The following is a 19607-nucleotide window of genomic DNA, read 5'->3' as shown; positions in this document are numbered from 1 at the left end:
TCTATTTCAGAGTAGCAGGATATCAGAGGAGGACAAAATACTTCTGCTATCCTGTCATCTCTGGTAGGAGACCAGTACCCTCTAATCATTATTTTAAGGGCACAGTAAATGATCTTCAGATGTAGAGGACACCTTGTTATTACAGAAGTCAGGACACAATCTGGCTGGGGAATAATCTTCCACAGTATCTCACTCTCAGAATACAAAGCAAGCACAGCTTCTTACACTGAAATTCTTCCGAAAGCAGCAAAGACTATTCTCTTTCTTCTGAGAAATTAACAATTGTGAAATCTTTGTGGAAATAAGAAATGTGTGAAATCTTCTTCAATAAGTCCGGCAACCCTGCTGCATGTTAACAGGGCCAAGTTCATTGCCCGTGTCACTCCAAGATCAGGAAGGATGTCCCACAGATGCATTTTTGGCTGTAACAATTAAAACCATCGCTCTCATTTTGGTAGGATGCAATATGAACATCTTGGAAAACTCTGCTTGTCTTTCGCCCCAGATGGTGGTGATCCTCAGGTTACTGATAAAGAATAGCCTTGTTCTGTCCTTCTGAAAGCCTCACACTTGCACATGGGGAGAGAGAGAAGTTTTGCTGTGGGCTTTTTGTTTTCGTGTGGGATTTTTTTGATTTGCTTTGTGGCATGCTCCTAACTCTACCTGCAAATCTGGTCTCCAGTGATAAAACAGAGGTTCTTCTTCCATGGACACACTGTAATCTTACCTTCTCAACAGAAAACCCGAAGACTCGCACAGAACACAATCCTTACACGTCATTAAAAAAAAATCACGTGATGCTTTATTTCCACTGCAGCTGCTTTCTGGTGAGACCTAAGCTTCCCACTCAACATCACATCACAGTCCATTTGCCACTGCTCCCTCAACACCTCCTTTTAATTCTCCAACTTCTAACTATTTTCATCCTAAAGGGAAATATTCCATTGCTTCCCCTCTTGCACTTCTGCCAGTTCTTTACTTCTTGCCATCTTCCACCTTCCTAATGTTCTGCCATCCTGATATACTTGTCCCAACCATCAGATTTTTCAGGGTTCTTCAGGCTTCGCACACAAACCTATTCACACCTTTTCCAGATAAGTGGCCACTTTGAAACAGAATTCAGTATTCTTAAGAGCAAAACACAGATAAAATGTCCGATTATTTAAGACAAAGAAAGACGAAAATGACCATCTTATATCCACTTTCTAACTTGCAACAACTGAAAAGCACTGGAGACACTGTAATGAGCAATGCCCATTACACTTGTAAATGGGAGCCCCACTGCTGAACTGAATTTCATTTTGTTATCTGTGCAAAGCAAATGGCCCTTCTGGGACTTTGTCAGCTGCAGCCTGCTGCACTGCTGTGAAGGAAATCAATAACCTACAGATTACTCCAATTCCTCCATGCCAATTTAGCCTAACTAAACAGACACTTTATTCTGTAACAGAAAACACATTCATCCCCTTCTCCCTTTCTTGCAGTAGTTTCATTATTACACAATCTCAACCATTTTTTATAAAATAGCGATCATGTAAGCCAAGGCACATCAGGAGCTTAAAAAGTCTTTAACTAGAAACAGTGCTGAAACTTCACCAACTCCATCAAGCTGAGTAGGCGCTTCTCATCCCAAAGCTGTCAGAGAGCACGTACAGCTCTCTGTAAACCACACTGTACTCCAAGGTAATGGCTTATTTTCCAAATGCATTCCTGATCAGAGACTTAAACGATAAACTAAACTGATGAAAAAAGAAGTCTAATGCCTGCCCACAGTCCTACTGCTAAGTTTTCAGCTAGAGTCACTGGCACCCACTCCAACGACAGCTGAGACAGTAGATCCTCAAAGCTGCTTTATTCTGTCCACACAGCCTGTCTGCTGCCCTGACACTCACTGTACTTTCAGGCACGGGACATCTGAATGACCACGCACACAGCGGGTGACACTGCTAAACGTGGAAGTGGCTTACATCTGCATACATGTGGCAACTAATTCTGCTGCCAGTTTTCTAACCACTTCAGACACGTAACAGGTAAATACAACAGCCAGGTTTTGCAGACGTCTCCACAATGAAAACCTTTGAGAAATAGGAGTCATTTTCACGATGGTTCTTCGAGTAAAGGTTAAGACTCAGGTTATCCAACAACTTGCAAAAGCTGAAGAAACCCAAAATATTTTATCAGAAACATCTACCTCTATAAAGGAGGTGCAGAAGAATTTTACCTCTATAAAGGAGGTGCAGAAGAACTTTATATCAGCACAGGTTACTCCATCAGCACAAAGATAAAATCCGCTGATGCTAATTAGGTAAGAACCTCAGCACTCACAGCACTCACAGAAATATATCAAAATCAACAACCGCTCAAAAGGAGGGAAGAAAGCAGGCGAAAGAGTGATGCAATCGTGTCTTCTTACCATGCCATAACACCAGAGCTACACGTGATTCTTTCCTGGGCTGGAGCCTGGGGCTCCCTGCACTCCTGTCTTCTCCCTCATGCTCAGTTCCAGAAGCTGAAAGGAAAAGCTGGGCTGAACAGCTCAGGCATTCTCTGGGGTCTCTGTGGGAAGGGAGGCCTCCAGCCTGAGAGCCTCTGAGGTGCCAGTGGGTCTGCAGAAACTTCTCGCCTAGTTTATGCCTTCAGACAGCCCCAAACTGGTGCTCAGGCAGCGTAATACAGCCAGACGTGTAGGACAGGCCTGCAAAGTTCAGCCTCCGGGCAGCTGAGCTGAGCCAGCTCCTGTGTGGGTGCATGTGAAAGTCCTGCTGAACACCAACTATAGGTGACAGATAACAAAAAAGCTTCAGTCCCTCTCAAACGTACTTAAAGCTGACATGTCTTGGTATAATTACACACCACCACGATGAATTTCAGAGTTATTACATGGAAATACACACTAAAAATAATGGAAATTTTACTAAAAATAATGGAATTACTACAATTCATCCCCTCAGACAGCAAAGATGCGCAACTGTTTGGTACAAGGAGAACTTTCTAAGTCACATCAGGAGGACTGAAACCAATCCAGAATAAAACTGATTCAGGGCTCACATAGATAAGAAAACATTAATTAAACACTGGTTGGCCAACGTGTTTTTAAACATCATTTAGCATCTCGCGCAGACCGGGTAGGTGATGTTTAAAAGCATCTTCACTGACTGCGGTTAATTCTACTTGGGAGTCTTTGCCTAAAGGTTTGTCTTGACTAGAATTTGATGGTGCGAGCTACAACATGCCGACAGGCTTTCTAAAGCTCCAGCACACACAAAGCAGCAAATGTTCCTAATGTATGCTAGGTGGTCAAAGCCTAGGCTCCCAACTTGCTAACACATGTGAAACCTACACCTCGCATTTTCTTCATTAGAACTTCACCTCCTGGAATTCAGGCTGGAGGGAGCAACTGAAGAAATTGCCTCTTCCAGCTGTTCAAATATTCAGAGCTGGCAGACGGATGCCAAGCGCCCATCAGCTCCCAGCCCCATGCCAGCCAGCTATTTCTGACATCCCATCAAGGGATGGCCCAGCTGACTGACCTGCCAAAGGAGCAGCTGAAGGGAGCTCCCCGCCTGTCCCACGTGCATTCAGTGGGAGCTGGATGGAGTCTAGCATAGCCTGTTGACTCCAGCCATATCAGCTGGTGTCACGAGAACGAGAGGATGCTTCAGCACAGCCTCGGCGACCACATGGCAGCTAGGCATCAAGAAAACTGTTTGTTCTTACTTTCCTACTCAAGATGGACCCAATGTCTCCAGCTTCCCCTTAGCTGTATTTACAAAAGAGCGAAGAATCGCACCATCAGGCAATCCCAAAAAGCACTCTTCCCAAAGACCAAGCCTCCTTCCACACAACGTTCTGCAGCCAGGTGAGAAAAGACTGCATCCCAAACTACCGGCTCAGCCTTGGTGGCCTTGGCCTCACTCCAAGACGTGTCTTATTCACAAAACCAACGTAATAAAAGAGACAGACGCTCCCTCTCCCTCCTTGAGGATAACGCAACTCGGTGCCGAGGCAGAAATTAGAAGGAAGGGGATCATCTAAATTACATACTGAAATAGATACTACAAAAGCAAGCAGCTGTGACGTCTCAGCCAGGTGGTCATCTTCAGCTGCAGTCAAGAGGAAAAATAACCCTAGACATTTCCCTTGCAGATACTTCCTGATTACAACCTTATGGCAAAAACATTCTGTTTTCCACTGCCAGCATGCATTTTAATTAATCCTTACACTCTCAAAATATATTTTGTCAATTAAAAGCCACAATCAGAGACTCTGGCTGGGGGAGGGGGTGAGTGAGATGTTTAAGAAAGACCTCTTAGTGCTGTAATCAGCACGGATATAATAAACAGTCATTCCGTTCTCAGCTGGACTTTTTCTTTTCCTGAAAAACTACAGTTGCATGCTCACTCTCTCTCTGGCTGTTTACTCACCTCTCAAAAAGCAGATGAGCATTTCAGAAAGGAGAAACCTTTTATTGATTAAGACTTCCATTTTGTCGTTTTAATTCTCTGGAACCACTTTCACCCGCCAATAAAAGCCTCAATAAAATAACAATCTGAAGACACCATCACAGAAGACAGACTCTTTTGTATCATATGAAAAAAAGCAGAAACAAAACAGACCTTGGCACAGCACACATCTGCAAGGTCATCGAGCACCGCAGCCTCTCGGTGCCTTCAGGAGTGATGATTTTCTGGCAGTACACTTTTCGAAACTACAAGAGTCAGAGGGCAGCGAGCATCTTCCTCACCCTCCCAGAGAGGGGGTCAGTGCCCTGCTTCAAGGCTGACAGCTTCAGGGGGCAGATGCCTTACTGTTTAAGCTCTACCCAGGGCAAAGAAGAAGGGAAGGTTTTAAAACGTTGAAAGGGTGGAAACCAAAACAAGGTAAAAAGGTCATTAAGTCAGGGAGACGTTCGCTTTGTTTGAGTGGTGCAAGTTTCTGAAGTCAAAATAGAAAACTGGCCAAGAATAAAAATCACTGCAATTTGCTTCCCTGAGAGACAGCCATTTATAATTAATCCAGCTGATATTTCACCCATGCAGTGAATAGAAATCATGCAATCAAAACCCCTTATGCTACTTCAGATAATTTTATATGTTACAAGGAACTAAAACAGTTTAGAAAAGCACCAAAACATTGTGCAGCCCAGCTCTTCTACTTAAAAATTCACATTTGCAATGGTTTCTGCTTTCTAAAAACACTACATTGTCTAACTATATTTTCCTCCTCTAGCTTTCTATAAATATTTTAAGGTGTGGTTAGAAAACTGCAGCCAAATTCTTCAAGGATTTTTAGTTTCCATACCAAGTTCAGGGCTGTATCACATTTATGTTAACATTTTTTGGAGAACACACTTCTTTAACTGCTGTGGCAAAGCCCTTGGTGGTCCGCTCCTCACTGGCTCTGACCATTGCTGTTTCAGTCATTTGCAAATTACTTCCAGATGGGTATCAGTTACACAGAGATGGAGAATTTTTATAACATATATAAATAGTGCAAGAATCCCACAAACACATGGTAAGTGCACTATGCTGCAACATGCACAAGCTGGTGAGCAGGGGCACAAGGAGCACACAACCCAAGGGGCTGATGCTGCTTGCAGATTAGCTGGAATGCCTGTTTCTGCTAGTAGTACTCAGGTATCATCATGGCACAAAAACTCAGATGGTATCTGCAAATACAACACTATGTAGGGCACCCAGTGCCCTGAGCACAGCCAGTTAGCATCACACAAGGCAGTCTCCTTCCACTTGGCCTCCAAGTGCCACTGCAGAAGGCCATCGGTCACCATCATCGGTGTGTTGGATCTACCAGGCTTGTGGAGATGTCTCAGACAACCCATCGTGCCTGGAAACAGCACCAGATGCATAAGTTTAAGGCACCCAAGTCAGTGCCTCGGTGATGTGGCATCTTTAAATGAAGCAGCCAGCTTTCACACATCTGCTATGCTATTCCTCTCACTGTTAGTTGCTACTACAGGATTTGGAAAACGATGCTCTGAAGACTGTTGAGACCACCAAACTGCACAAAGGAAATGACAACCCCAATATTAAAGAACTCCTAATGCATTTTTAATCCAATCTTCTCCACATGTGCACCACACAAGACTTGACCTCCTACATAATACATTTAATTGTGCTCCATTTACACTCAATTAAGTTTTGCGATACTGTTTTGCAATACTAATTCTTCCAAGGCTGGAGGATTTGACAAACAGCAGGGCTAAGGAATGATACAAAGAGAAAGGTGTCTGGGGCTCATCCCCGGCACGGAGTTACAGCTGTTCTCGGTGGTGTGGTACTCACTGAGTTCCCATTAGTTTGTGGGATTCTCATTTGCTGTAGGCATGTAATTCTTGGGAAAAGTTCTAGATGGAAAAGTTGCTCTCAGCACAGATTTCAACACCACTGTGCTTTAACTCTGTCTCTCTTTCTTTGGCATTGAGACTCACACCCAGGTCTGTGTGCTGAAAAAGCAGTTTTATTAGTGCCTGGCAGTCAGAATTTGGATCTGTTCAAGTGTAAACAAAATCCAGGAAGAAAGTTTGAAAATCATCTGTGAGTGCAGAGGGAAAATTGTGGTTGTACAGCGGGAAGTATGACTGTTTGTTCTAGAAACAACCAGGAAAACTGAAGACCAGGAATGTCTGTACTTCTGCAGCCCGTCCCACAGAGAAAATGGAATCAGCAGAATGAAACCCAGGCGTGTCTTGTTTGGTGCTGGCTATTTCAGATAAGAAGGTAAGCTTTCAAAGCTTTTGGGTGTTCACACAGAACTCTGAGCTTAATGCCAGCCTTTTTTTTTTCCCTCCTGAGGAATGACACATCGGAATTCGGGGGGACAACGAGGTGCAAGTAGCAGAGAGCAGTTAGGTTATAAGCACACAGATGGTGGCTGAAGGCTCTGCCTTTTTTCTTTACCTCCTGACACACCCCTGGGTTTATGGAAGTTACGCAATATGCACACCCACCAGTTATGTTTTATTGCTTAATTACTTCTAGGGAACAAACGAAGGCTCCCACACTCATCTCAACTTGGGGATGGAGTTGAGAAAACAGCATTTTTGGCTGTTTCTACATGTGGTGTGAAATAGGACTTAAACGTTTTGGGGAAGAAAAGCACTACAAATATAGGCTAACAAAACAAGATACATACATACAGTAGCACATATTATAAAGCACATAGGGAGCGTTGGCCAATACAAGAGCCAAGCAAGCTTCCCCCAGGCCTCTAATTTTTTTTTTTCAATTGATTACTCAAGCCATGCAGTAGCCTTTCTCATATCATGTCAATCATGCAAATGCACCATTTGAAATCCTGGTAAATAAATCTTTCTCCCCGAGGTATACTAGAATTTACTATAAATTTAAGCTATGCTTAAAGTAAGATGCAAGCAAACAAAACTGGTAAGCAGGAAGAAAAGTACCACAAATGCAATTCAGCTGACGTTCACAACTGCACTGAAAACCAAACCAGAGCTACTTAAGCACAGTGGAAACAGAGACATTTAAGTGTATTACCAATGGCAGCTGCTACACTGTCAGCATAGACCAGAGACCAAAATTCAAGCAAAGGTAGAACTCCTTATTAGACCCAACAGTGCAGCTGCAGCAGAAGGAACACACACAGAGAAGCCTTCAGGAAGACAAGCTTTTTTACAGCCATCTCTATCAGCTTCTGCATAGTTTTGGTCCACTGAGATGGAACAGATGTATCAGTTATAACAGATAACTAGAGTCAGAAGATCCAGGTTTTATCTGTCATTTTCCGACGGTATCAGTTTAACCTGCTGCCCTCTACAACTGGCTTTTTTTTTTTTTGTTTCAGTTTCCTTTTCTTTAGAAGCTGGAACAACGCTTCCCTACTCCGTAAGGGTTTGTCTCTTCTTGAGAAATGAACTATTATTTCCCTGAGATGCATTTATCGAGAACAGAATCTCTTAACATGAAATTCACAGTTCCAGTCTCTGCAAAATCACAAACGGGGACAGCCTTATTTTGTATTTTAAATAGTCTTTGACATGTGAAATACTACTTTGGCATAGTGAAAATGCAAGAGCAAAAAGTGGTTTTGCCTTCCCTGCTGCTTTTTATTGGAGGTTGAACCATTACCCTACTTTACAGATCAGGAAACTAAGGCGGACAGAAGTCACTTGTCACTACTTACTGAAATACTAAGTCAAAGCCTTCCCCGTATTTATCAACTCTGAAAACAGCTCTCAAACCCAAACCCATTTAGTGCTATGCTGTTAAGGAGTGATTCAGCTGCAAAGACAACCCAGTGAACGCTTCGGTTCAGCAAAATACTGGGCATGTGAGCACGGGGGTTAAAGTTCAGAAGTGCAGGTACCACCTAAATAAAACCTAAAGGTGAGAGAGGGACAGGTCATAAGTGGGCTGTGGGAGCTGGACAGCGATAAAAAGTCCTGAACCACAAAACTCAAGGTTCTGAAGCAGGTCAGGATGTGCTCCTGAGCACTGCCTCTGCAGCCTGCAGGGGCAAAGGGAGCAAGCTGCTCAGTAAATGAAACAACGTGTATTTTATGGAAGTTATGCAACAGCTATACTGTAGCTCCATCGGAAACAATGGTAATTACACACCTCTCATATCATCTTCGGGTAACACTGTAATTAGGATGTGTCATCACTCTAGCCGTGATTAAAATAATTACCGTAAAAAGTCCCTTGTAAGTAGCATTTACTGTTCCGGTTTCCAAACACGTAGAGGATTATTATTTCTTTTTAAGGCATAATTGCTTTCTCTGTTCACAACTTTTCTCAGCGCTGTTTCCCCAGCCACCTTCCACTTTTACACGGCCATAGGATGTCATAGCAAAACGAACTCGTGCAAAAACACTTACAGCTCTTCCAAGTAGGGAAAGTTCTTGAACGCATCCTCTGGTAGCCTGGTGATGTTGTTCATGCTGACATCCCTGTGGAAGAAGAAACAGAGATTTGTCAGCAAACGGTAAGAGATTTTCACACTCTAGGAAAAAAAACTGGTGGAGGTGGTCTGATAACAAACAGAAGCTTTCAAGCATCAAACTCCAATAACTTTCTAGAAATATTCAAGCCAAATTTTCAAAGGCTAGTAAGTTAAGACTCCAGTCCCAGCAAAAACAAAACAAAACAAAACAAACCTTTATCATGAGGTGTTGGTAAAAATGTTTTCTGCTAACAAAAAGACCAGAAGCCTACAGGGTATGCATGCATGGTAGAGTCAATATGGTGCTGCTATCCCCAGCACTGATTTTCACCAACTTCCACATGCACACAATTTCAACACATGGTTAAGGCCGCTCTAAAACCACAGCATATGAGAAAAAAACTTTAAAGATTATAGCCACCCAGCATTCAGATTTTCACCCCTCAATGCCTTCATTTAAAAAACAACACACAAAAATAAATTGGGACATGCACTGGGACTCAAACAGCTCCTGACAAACAGCTTTTGGAACAGAAACATGTCCCAGCTCCACCACTGTCCTTTTTTTCTTTTCCTTCCTACAAAACCTATAGGCGTCCTCAAGGTAATAGCTTTAAGCAGATTTCACTCACAGGCCATGAGCAGAGGCAGGCCAGCAGCAAGTGCTTACATGATAGGTATGCAGACCTGTTCAGCTTTCTGCTTTCCAAATGAGGAATAAGTGGCAAACTTGGTGCCGTCACCTCAGTTCACATCTATGCAACCATCACAGATAATCTCCTCCTAAAGCAAACCATTACTCAGTATAAGAAGTAGCACAAAACCAATTCAGCTCGATAATTAAACTAATAACTGCCTAATAACAATTCAGGAAATAACACTAGTTCTTACTTTATACTTTGCTACTTCTTTGTTTAAGCATAAATTCAGTGAGTTTAAGGAGAGTCAGTGATGCTCCTTGGTACTGCTGTCACTGGAAAGCACTTCACAGATGGACACATTGCAGCTTGTCAAGGGCTCTGCATGCAACACACGGTGCCTCTTAGGACAGAAGCACGCAATCCCATCCATCTGAAAGCAACAGCCCTGAAGTTCCTAGAGCCAGAAAGGTCCAATCTTCAGAAGCATCCCAGGCAATCCTCAAAAGAGTTGATGGAAATCACGTAGACATCTTGCATGGCTGGCGTCCAAATTCTATGTAATTTCAGCTTTCTTTGGGATCTGAAATTAGCAAAGAATGCTTTGTCTGTAGCTCCAAGTGTTAGCACCTATCATTTCAGCACAGTAGACTCTCTGGACATAAGCACTAATCAGAACACCTTAACGATGAAGATTTGAGAAGCATCGTCAATATCCACAAACTCTAATCTCATTTTCAGCAAAATTGCATTTCTAACAAAAAGATGCATCGTGATTCCAAACTCAGTGCTACGATATGAACGTTCAGGGTGTACCTACCCCACTGCTCTGATGCAAAGCTGGTTTTATTACCAAGTTGCCTCAAACAGAAGCAACAGCAGCAGACAGGTAGCAGGGGCACACTAGGGTTTGTTCTTTGGGGACTGCTCTGCACATAATAGCAGAGCAACTGTTAAAAAACCCTGCTTACCCTGACGTTTAGTGTACATTTGAAGCTCAGCTACGCATCTTAAAGGCGGTGGGTTTGCACCCCAGACTTGCTGCTGGGATAGGAGCTCCCCAGCACACCACACTGCGGGCCCAACGCCGCTGGCAGCGCGGCCAGGCAGAGCTGCAGCTCCCAGCAGTTAGCCATTAACTCGGCTTATCTGTACGGAGGAGCTGCGCAAATCCCTGCTCTCTTACCACCTTCGGCTGGGGCAGGTCAGGGCGTGATCAGGCACGGAGCTGGCACCGAAACTGCAACAATGAGCAGCCCAAGGTGGCAATGCGTTGCACAACATAAAGCTGCACGGAGGGGATGGCATGAATCACGGCCCTATCGTTGCAATTAGTTTCGCCATTTCAGGCAGAAGAGATTAACAGCAGTAAACAGCCTGCTTCTCCCTCCGACAGCACTACTGCTGGGTGGCTGAGCCATCAACCAGGCTCGCACGTGGACAACAGCTGCGGCCTACCCTGCAAGTTTCAGTCTTCTTTCCGGACAAGGGAAACAGAAAGAAGGATGAACCACAAGCATCTTGCAGAAACCTACAGGGCAATATTGTTTCATTCTCCCAGGTACAGCAGAGCCTGATTTCTCCCGCCTGGCAAAGCTACAGCAACACCCACTAATGAGCACAGAACAGGAGAACAGTGCTGGAGTGTCTGAACTAAGGGACATCTACCTGCAGCAGCCAGCAACTGAAAAGGAAAACCTCAGCCAAAGCCAGTCGCAATGGGCCGCTTAAAAAATAAACCTGAAATACTTCTGTGCTCCCCTATGCTTCAGGAGTGGCTAACTTTTTTGTCCTTCCACCTATCTTTTGTGAGCCTTAGAAGAAAGGGAAGGAGGGAGAGGAGTGTTTGTTGAAGGAAAGAAGATCGTGTTTCAACAAGGCACCTTTAAAATCCTATAAAATACTCCCTCTGAGCAAGCTTAACCTGTTTGCTGATAGATAATAGCATGTAATACTGCAGGCTCCATTCAGTCTTTTCCAAGTTCTGGGCCCTCTGCCACTGAGCTATTTAATTATAACACTTACAAAATGATTTAAGTAGAGTTATCTATATTTGAATAAAGCCCTCCCACCTACTTGTACAAAAACAATTAGGTAAAAGGTCCTACTCTTATGTAAAATTCCCCAGGTAGTAACACTGATCTAGCTTCAGCAGTAATAGGAAAAGCTACAGTTGTTAGTATTTTTAAAAAACTCAAACATTAAATAAGCCAGATTACTGAAAATGTAATACAACACAGTGCTGGAAAACACTCAGCAACAATGCGTTGTCCATTACCACAGGGAACATGAAAATCACAGTAATGGTTCCTGTCCCCCTTTTTAGACAGTCAAAGAACTGCTGGTCCGATACGCAGCTGTATGGCAGTGGTCATCACTTGGAACAGAATCCAGGTTAAGTCCAGCCAACAAAGCTTCAGAAAAGGACACTAATGCTCCGAGGGCACAAGCCAGTGCAAGTCCCAAAAGTGCTTCTCTTACGACCTCGTTACTGCCAGTCACGCACCTCTACCAGCAATCAAATAACAGCAAAATTCAAACATGACAACAGAAGAACAGTTCTGGCTGCACAAGGTCTCACAGGAGAGCTGTGCACACTCCGTACTGGATTCTTTCCGCTGGGCCAGCATCAGTGCTTGCTGCATCCACAGTGATGGGTCAGGAGCTCCACAGACAGACGGCGGGCTGGAGCAGAAGCCGAGCCAAGTGAACCAGGCTGGTTCAAGCAGCGCTGCGGGGCTCAGCGTTGAACCCCTTGGAGGAACGTGCTCACAGGATGAAAACCAATTTATACACAACCAAATCATATCCCAGCAGGCAGTCGCAGCGGAGACCAACAGCTGAACTCCACCTCAGCTTCAGAGTTACTTTCCCATTTGGCCAATTCCTTCAGGAGAGATATAAAAACTCTCAGGGGACAAAGCAAGTCAGTTTACATTAACAGTGTCCCACATCTTAATCACATTTGGTATGTAATGAAAGTGCAGAAAGCCTGGAGGGTCAGCAGTTAAATTTTAATTAAATTCATTCAATTAAAAAGAGAAAACATCGGGCTTTTTTTTGTTGTTGTTGTTTTCCTGTATATCCCTGATAACAAGAAGCTAACAATTACTTTCCAGAAGCGTTACTTCACAGACACCACACTGAACACTAATTGCCCAGACTGTGAATTCCATTAATGCAACTACAATATGTGGATCTATTATATGCAGGCATGCCAGCCCCAGCAGCTAAAAAATCACAAACGCCAAGGCAAACAAACATCAAGAAAAGGAAAGATGATGCCCACAGAAAAGCCTACACTTGGAAAGTGACCTTGCAGCAGTGTCTGAATTTCAAAAATGGTGACGTGACACGTCAAAAAATTTATTTCTTACCTTTTAGACATAACAGAATAGAATCATATAATCATTAAGGTTGGAAAAGATCACTAAGATCATCAAGTCCAACCATCAGCCCATCCCTACCATGCCCGCTGACCACGTCCCTCGGTGCCACATCTTCATGGTTCTTGAACACCTCCCAGGATGGCAACACCACACATTTCTCACTGCAAGGTTTGCTCACCTCGACCCGTGCCATTAGTTCACAAGCATAAAGTAACGGCACACAGATGGCCCAGTGTTTGGCACTGAGCTTAAAACTTGTATTCCCCAGCTTCTGATGAGGGCTAGGCAGGGGTCAGCCCAATTACCAATGGGCCAGGGCAGCTACCCCATATGCTCCCATTCTTACTGCCAGGCCCCAGCACAGTTTTCTCCTCCCAGACTTCATTTACCACTTCTTTTAATTAGAAAAAATGTTTGGAACCGTGTTTTGAATTACAATAGATGTTATTCCTCATTAATCTTAAATATGGTCTTATTGCCCCTGAAATGACCACAGACCTCCAGTGCTTGAAAAGCCCAGAAACATTTTCTGGACGCATAACTTAATTTTGCACTCACAATAAGCATATAAGTCATGCAATTTATGCAAATGTTTCCTTTTCCACTTCTAAGAAACATTCTTGTAAGAAAGGAAATATCCAAATACTTCAAGGCTTAGTCAACCTCTTCCCTGACCAAGGCATTAACGCTGCTGCATTCCCACCCAGCAAACACACCACGGCTTCCTACAGACCCACAGCACCTTATCACCTTTTGTTTGCACTGCAGCACGAAGCCAGGAGCACGGTTCAACGTGTCACCCTGACTGGCTCTGGACAAACACTTGGCTGCAGACACTCCTTGCCTGCAAGGTTTGCTGCTCACCTGAGCATTCAGCCACTCGAGAAGTTTTCTAGGCAATGCTCACTTGTGGATGAAGCACGTAAGATTATTCCTCAGGGAGCCATTGCCATTCAGAACAGCCACAAATCCTGGCTAGAGAGGGGGCCAAGGCACACCGCAGCTTTAAGAAATGAGGTACACGGAGCCCTGCTTCAGGAAAAATACCTCAAATGCATATGCGTTCTGTTGATGCCAGTCAGCCTTGGGCATTTTGCTGAAGCAGGACCTAAAACATTTTCACTGACAGCCACAGAAAGGCTAAAAAATGCCAGACAGGTCTGTTCCTGCAACAGAAGCAACATTCCCCTCTTTCCCCACCATATTTGTCCTTCCTTCTTCTCATGTCACATCAACCTGTTTTTTTCCTCCAACATGATGTCTTAGCTTTCTTTCAGACACAGTAACTAGCTCTAATGTACCCTATTCATGTGTCAGTCAAGCCATCATCAAGATACTGGAGGGAACAATACTTGTATGCAAAGACCTATTTTGGACTGGTATTTGAGTCACAGTGGGCCAGCCATTAAGCAATCACACGTAGGATTAATGGTCTCTGTTGACACATGGTGTGGAATTAACCAAGAGAGCTCCAATGAGTTATTGCTAAAGGGATCACAGCCCGGAATTGAAATACAGCTCAAGTTCCTGTGCTCCGCCATTCACTTCTTAAGAGCCACAAGTTTGGTGTGGGATTGGGGCTGAAGGAAGAGCTTATTTTCAGCTGGAGAGAGAAACAAAATGCCTTTCGGTATAAGAGTATTTCCCTTACAGATGTAGAAATTATTTAAAGCAGAGTAAAATGACACATCATTCAGGTTTCGGTATTTGCTTACTCTCTGACCTGGGGAGCGAGCACAAAAAGTGGCCGTGACTGCATCAGGCACAGCAGACAAACAGCCTAAGGGTACATCTGTGCTGAGACACTCTTCACACACCCACAGGTATCTGTTACAGGATGGGACCAAGTGGCCCTCGGGAGGCTGTGAAGAAGTGTTGGTGGAGCAGAACAGGAGCTGGCACCTTCCACATCCAGGGTCTGTGCGGGATCCTGCGCGTCACGCTGCCACCCCAGCTCTGGGCACGGAAGCTTCCATGTGGTTCTATCAAAGCACTCTCTGACTTCCAAGTTCTTAAAAGCCATCAAGTACAGACCATCATTGACCTCCAAGGCAGCTGGGATACTGCGCTCGCCTTAGCGCAGACTTGCATCCAAACTATTCTTAACAACCAGCACTTGCTGGCAAAACTGGAGATGATCTGTAGAAGCCAGCCGAGGTGACCAGAAGGAATTTTCAATCCATAAGCCTCCACGCACAAATCTGACAAGTGCAGCCTTGTTGTGGGGGAGAAGAGAAGACAGCAACAGGTTGTATGCTTTAGGCTACAACCTATGGCACCCCCAGGGTGCAGTTACACCCTATTTGCTGACGAAGAAAGCTGACTTGTGTTCCACTGTGTAATTGCTTATAGGCAGCATGCTGTAATCAGATCATTAAGAAAAATCAGACCAATCATCTGGATATAAATAATAACCCTTCTGCTTTCTGTCCTCCCTACAGGAAGGAGGGAAGGTAGTAAAGAAGGCAATGAGGACTTGACAACTAAAGAAGACACAATACACAGCTACATCATCAACAAAATCAACATCAAATTCCCTAAAGAGTTTGACAAAAAGACATTTGTCGTGCCTTAAGTAAATGAAGTTTAACACCATGCTTGCAGCCCACCTCAAACAGGGTGGTATTGGCATCCTGTTTCACAGCAAACCATCAACATTACAACCCCATGCATCTCTATTTTCATTCATGAGTTAAGTCAGTCCCAGGTTAGGGACATGTCAGAGTTTTAATTTAAGGCTAAATCCAATACAGACACTCCACACATGTGACAAGGTCAATGTTATGTACACAGCTATTGAGGGAACTCTCAAGCACTTTTCCCCTCATCAAAAGCTTTTGTGAGCAACCGCTGCTGAAGTATTAACGACAGCACCAATCTATGTAACCTAACCAGCTTAATAAAGCCCATCTTGCTTTCTTTTTCCTCCCCACCTCCCTTCTCACATCCCTGCTCCTCAGCCACAAACACCCACAACACGCTGAGCTCCACGCACAGCTCCAAGGGCAATTCCAAGCAGCTTCAACGCCTCCGAGGACCCAGAGAGCCAGGCTCACCCTTTGGACTCCAGGACAGCACATCCCGCTCCTCCTAGCAACGGCCCTGCAACAAACAGTGCCAGCCCAGCGCTGCTGGAGGAGCTGGCAGCCTCTGGCCACAGCCCCGACCAGGCACCACCAACTCTCAAGAAGACGGGGATACAGCTATGGATGTTTCTGACAGAGCCCAGCACTTAAAATCACCAACAGAAACGCAGCACTATCCTTTCACATGCATACACGTATGGAAGTCTTCTGCTTTCGCTTCATCGTTTTGCTCTGTTAAGAAGGAACACGTGAACGGCTGCAAATTCAGCTGCACAAAAAAGCCAACTTCAGTAACTCCAAGTATTTTGAATTTTATTCGTTTTCTGCTGGTTTATTTTGGTCTGCTCGTCTGTCCCACCCAATGTTTAGAAAGCAACTCGAGCCTCAGAACTCTGGGTAAGCCCGACATTTTTAGGAGACCAAAGCAAAAAAAGGCAAAACAAAATTAGCGTATGAACACAGTCACTGATAGGATTAAGTCAGAACAGAAAATATAAACATTTCAACCAGACCAAACCTATAGACAACAGTGCCAACCTTTGGGGATTTTTTTCACTTGCATAACACACATAACTTGGATGCAACTAAAAATTATTTCTGGCAAAAAAACAACAACAAAAACAAGCTTTTTCTGCAGCTCTATAATTATCTATATGCTGTGGGAAAACAAAAAGCACACAGTGCTGCTTTCTAGTGTCAAAATAGATTTCATGGCAGCACCTGGAACTGCCTTTATAGAACTAAATGTGCTTTCACATGGCACTTTCTGAGGCATCTCGAGCTGGCTAATGACAAACAAGCTACTCAGTTTTGCTAAGATGCAAAACGTAGGGTTTGGTAATTCTTAGTCGTCAGCTACGGCATAGCATTTTAACAGGAAAGTAATTCCCAATTTGAGTAAAAGGCTTTCCACCATGCTGAGTTATGCTGGTTTCAGCTACATTCCTCTTTCTGATCCGAGACGTATGGCCAAGTCCACTGCGCACAGCAAAATACAGCAGTCATTCACGTCCACCCTTACCTCCCAAGGAGCCTTAGACACTAACCTAAAGGAGAGCCACACGAAATGCCTGCCAGGACACTCTCAGAGATCAGCTACAGGTTCATCTGGTCAGCCCTTTCACTGCCAGCACATCTGCGTGTGCTGCCATCACTGCACGAACAATTTCAGAGCACTGCTCACACACAGTTCATGTTCTCAGCAGCTTGGCAGAGCTGGGGCCCTGCCCTGAAAGCAGCTGACGGATGACAAATATATATATACATACACACATGCACACACTATCATTATAAACCATGGCTAAATGCAGACTTCGGGTGGCTAGAGAAGGGGCCCCCACTGCCACCCTACTGCAATCACCAGCAGGCCTGCTGAGCAGCTAAGATGGATTTTGGCATAACAAACCTCAGTGGATGAACTGTGAACGAGACATGGCTTCTTTATCTACAACTGCCCCAAACTGGAGCAAACGTCTCCAGGATCAACACAGTTGCCAAGCCCAGTTCATCATCAGCCAAACCTTTTCATTGACATGACCTAAAAGCATAGGTTCCAACAAAGATATTCGAGGAGAAAGTAAAAACAAAGGTGTAGGAAAGGCCATTATAACATTCTGGACTAACTGATGGCGATGTGGGAGAGGAGGCTGCAAGTTCCCAGCTCAAAGATGCTTCCTGACGTCCCTAAATCTTGCAGTTGTGGGCTGTCTGCTAGCTGCAAATGTCATTCTGCAGCTATATCACAGAGCAGCTAAGCATGGTCTGACGACCATAACAGGGTTAACGCACACTACAAACCAATGAATAAAATAAAATACACACCCTACAGTTAATTTGTTTTAAAGGGAAAGAAAAAAAAAAGAAAGAAACTAAAAAGATCCTACTCTGTCACACAACCTGAGTACACTGCTAGTGCAGGGAACCCAGCCATTTAGGCAGTCCTACTCCAAGCCAGCATATTCACTGTAGTTTTCAATAAACATCTACACAAGTCACTGGAGGGGAAAAAAAAATAAAAAAAATCTGTTTTCTTTCATACAATTCCACAAAACTAACTGTCATCACAACCATCCTTGTGGCAGAAAAGTCCATATTTGCCCGCAGTTAAATCCGTCTGCAGCTGCCCTGTGGAAAAGACAGCCAATAATTGGCTTCTTTCACCTCTGTTAACCACGAACAAAAGTGTCATTCAGCTCCCAAATGGACAGAAGGCACCAATGGATGGGCAGCTAGCTGAGCCAATGGGCTGGAATAACAATAACCCTGCAGCATTTTCTTTTTCCTTTTGTTTAGTCTTTCAAAGCCCTTAATTAAGACCCTCACAAAGCACCCCTACAGGCTCCTTTCAATGAGGCATTACACGCCTGTTTTCTTGTATTTAAGGAAGAAAAGTAACAGGGATTTCTGAAACACATTAAGCAGTATACACAATTTCCACGTATTCACCACCGAAATACTGTTACATTTCAGCTTTTAAATATTATCGGCAATAAAAGACAAGTTGGAGTTTGCTGTGTCCCCTCTTTGCTGTAGGTTCCTTGCTATTTTAAGGTAAAAAACACCAACAGCATGCAGTCGGCCACTGATGTGCCAGAAGGGCACGGGGCTCATCCAGCCCCACGGCGGGCAGACAGACGGAACGGATAGACGGACGGACGGACACGGCCAGACAGGCCTGGCGGTCCCAGCATGGGCTGAAAATCGCACTTGTCTACACTTAGGTAGGCTCTGCTGGCTGGAGGGGCCTCTCCAATGATCTGCCTGCAATGCACATGGAGGTCTTCAGCGTGACAAGGTGCCAGCAGACCTCCTGAAAGCACATGGTGGTCCTGGGCTTTGGCTGCGCCTCAGCAACGGCAGCCTCTCTGCTTCCTCTTGGCTGCTGTTTGTTTTACACTAACCCAAGAGCCAGCTGCTTGTGCCCGTATTTACACAGCCCAGGAAGCAACTTGCCTTTCAGGAACCGTCCTCTAACGTTAGGCACCAAAATCCCTCTGAGTCTTCACCGAGACGGCCGAATTAATGGCCAACAAATACCCAATGGCTGTCACACAGCTTTCTTGCTTCCTCCTGCTACACAGAAATAGGATGTAGGTCTGCAACAAGGTAAGAAAAAAAAGAAAGGGGATTGGAAATATATGCATTATTGAACTCCAAGTGTATATTTTCAGGAAGCCTGTCCACCAGGACTTGTTACAGCAGTGATCTTGCTGGAATTTCAACGTTGATGAAGCAGGAATTTGCTCTCAAGATGATGTATAAGAAGTAATTTAAATTTCAGAAATGAACATAAAGCATCATCCTAGGTATGTCTGGTGTTATTAGATACAATCCAAACTCATACTGTGCCAATACAAATATCCCAACGAGAGCACCTGACAAAAGACCCTTCAAAACAAACTCCCAAACCACACAGAATCACACAATCGTTTTGAGTTAGAAGGAACCCTTAAAGGTTGTCTGGCCCAACTGCAAGAAACAGGGACGCCTACAGCTCCATAAGGTGCCCAGAGCTCCGTCCTGCCGCACCTTGCAGGTCTGCAAGGACAGAGCATCCACTGCCTCTAGGAAAC

The 19607-nt window shown here is 44.4% G+C and overlaps 1 protein-coding gene across 1 annotated transcript in view; it reads right to left on the bottom strand.

The window, feature by feature from the left end:
* LGR4 (leucine rich repeat containing G protein-coupled receptor 4) overlaps window positions 1–19607 on the bottom strand; it is a 59020-nt gene that overhangs the window by 28573 nt on the left and 10840 nt on the right. The window contains exon 2 of the mRNA XM_042837253.1: window positions 8858–8929. Coding sequence (XP_042693187.1) covers window positions 8858–8929 — 72 coding nt within the window. The remainder of the gene's footprint in view (window positions 1–8857; window positions 8930–19607) is intronic.

This window comes from Centrocercus urophasianus, unplaced genomic scaffold, assembly GCF_019232065.1.
Source record: "Centrocercus urophasianus isolate 14NV4802_14NV808 unplaced genomic scaffold, USGS_Curo_1.0 seq_7, whole genome shotgun sequence".
Taxonomy (NCBI): domain Eukaryota; kingdom Metazoa; phylum Chordata; class Aves; order Galliformes; family Phasianidae; genus Centrocercus; species Centrocercus urophasianus.
The sequence above is the reverse complement of the archived record's forward strand: the minus strand, read 5'-3'. Positions and strand labels throughout refer to the sequence as shown.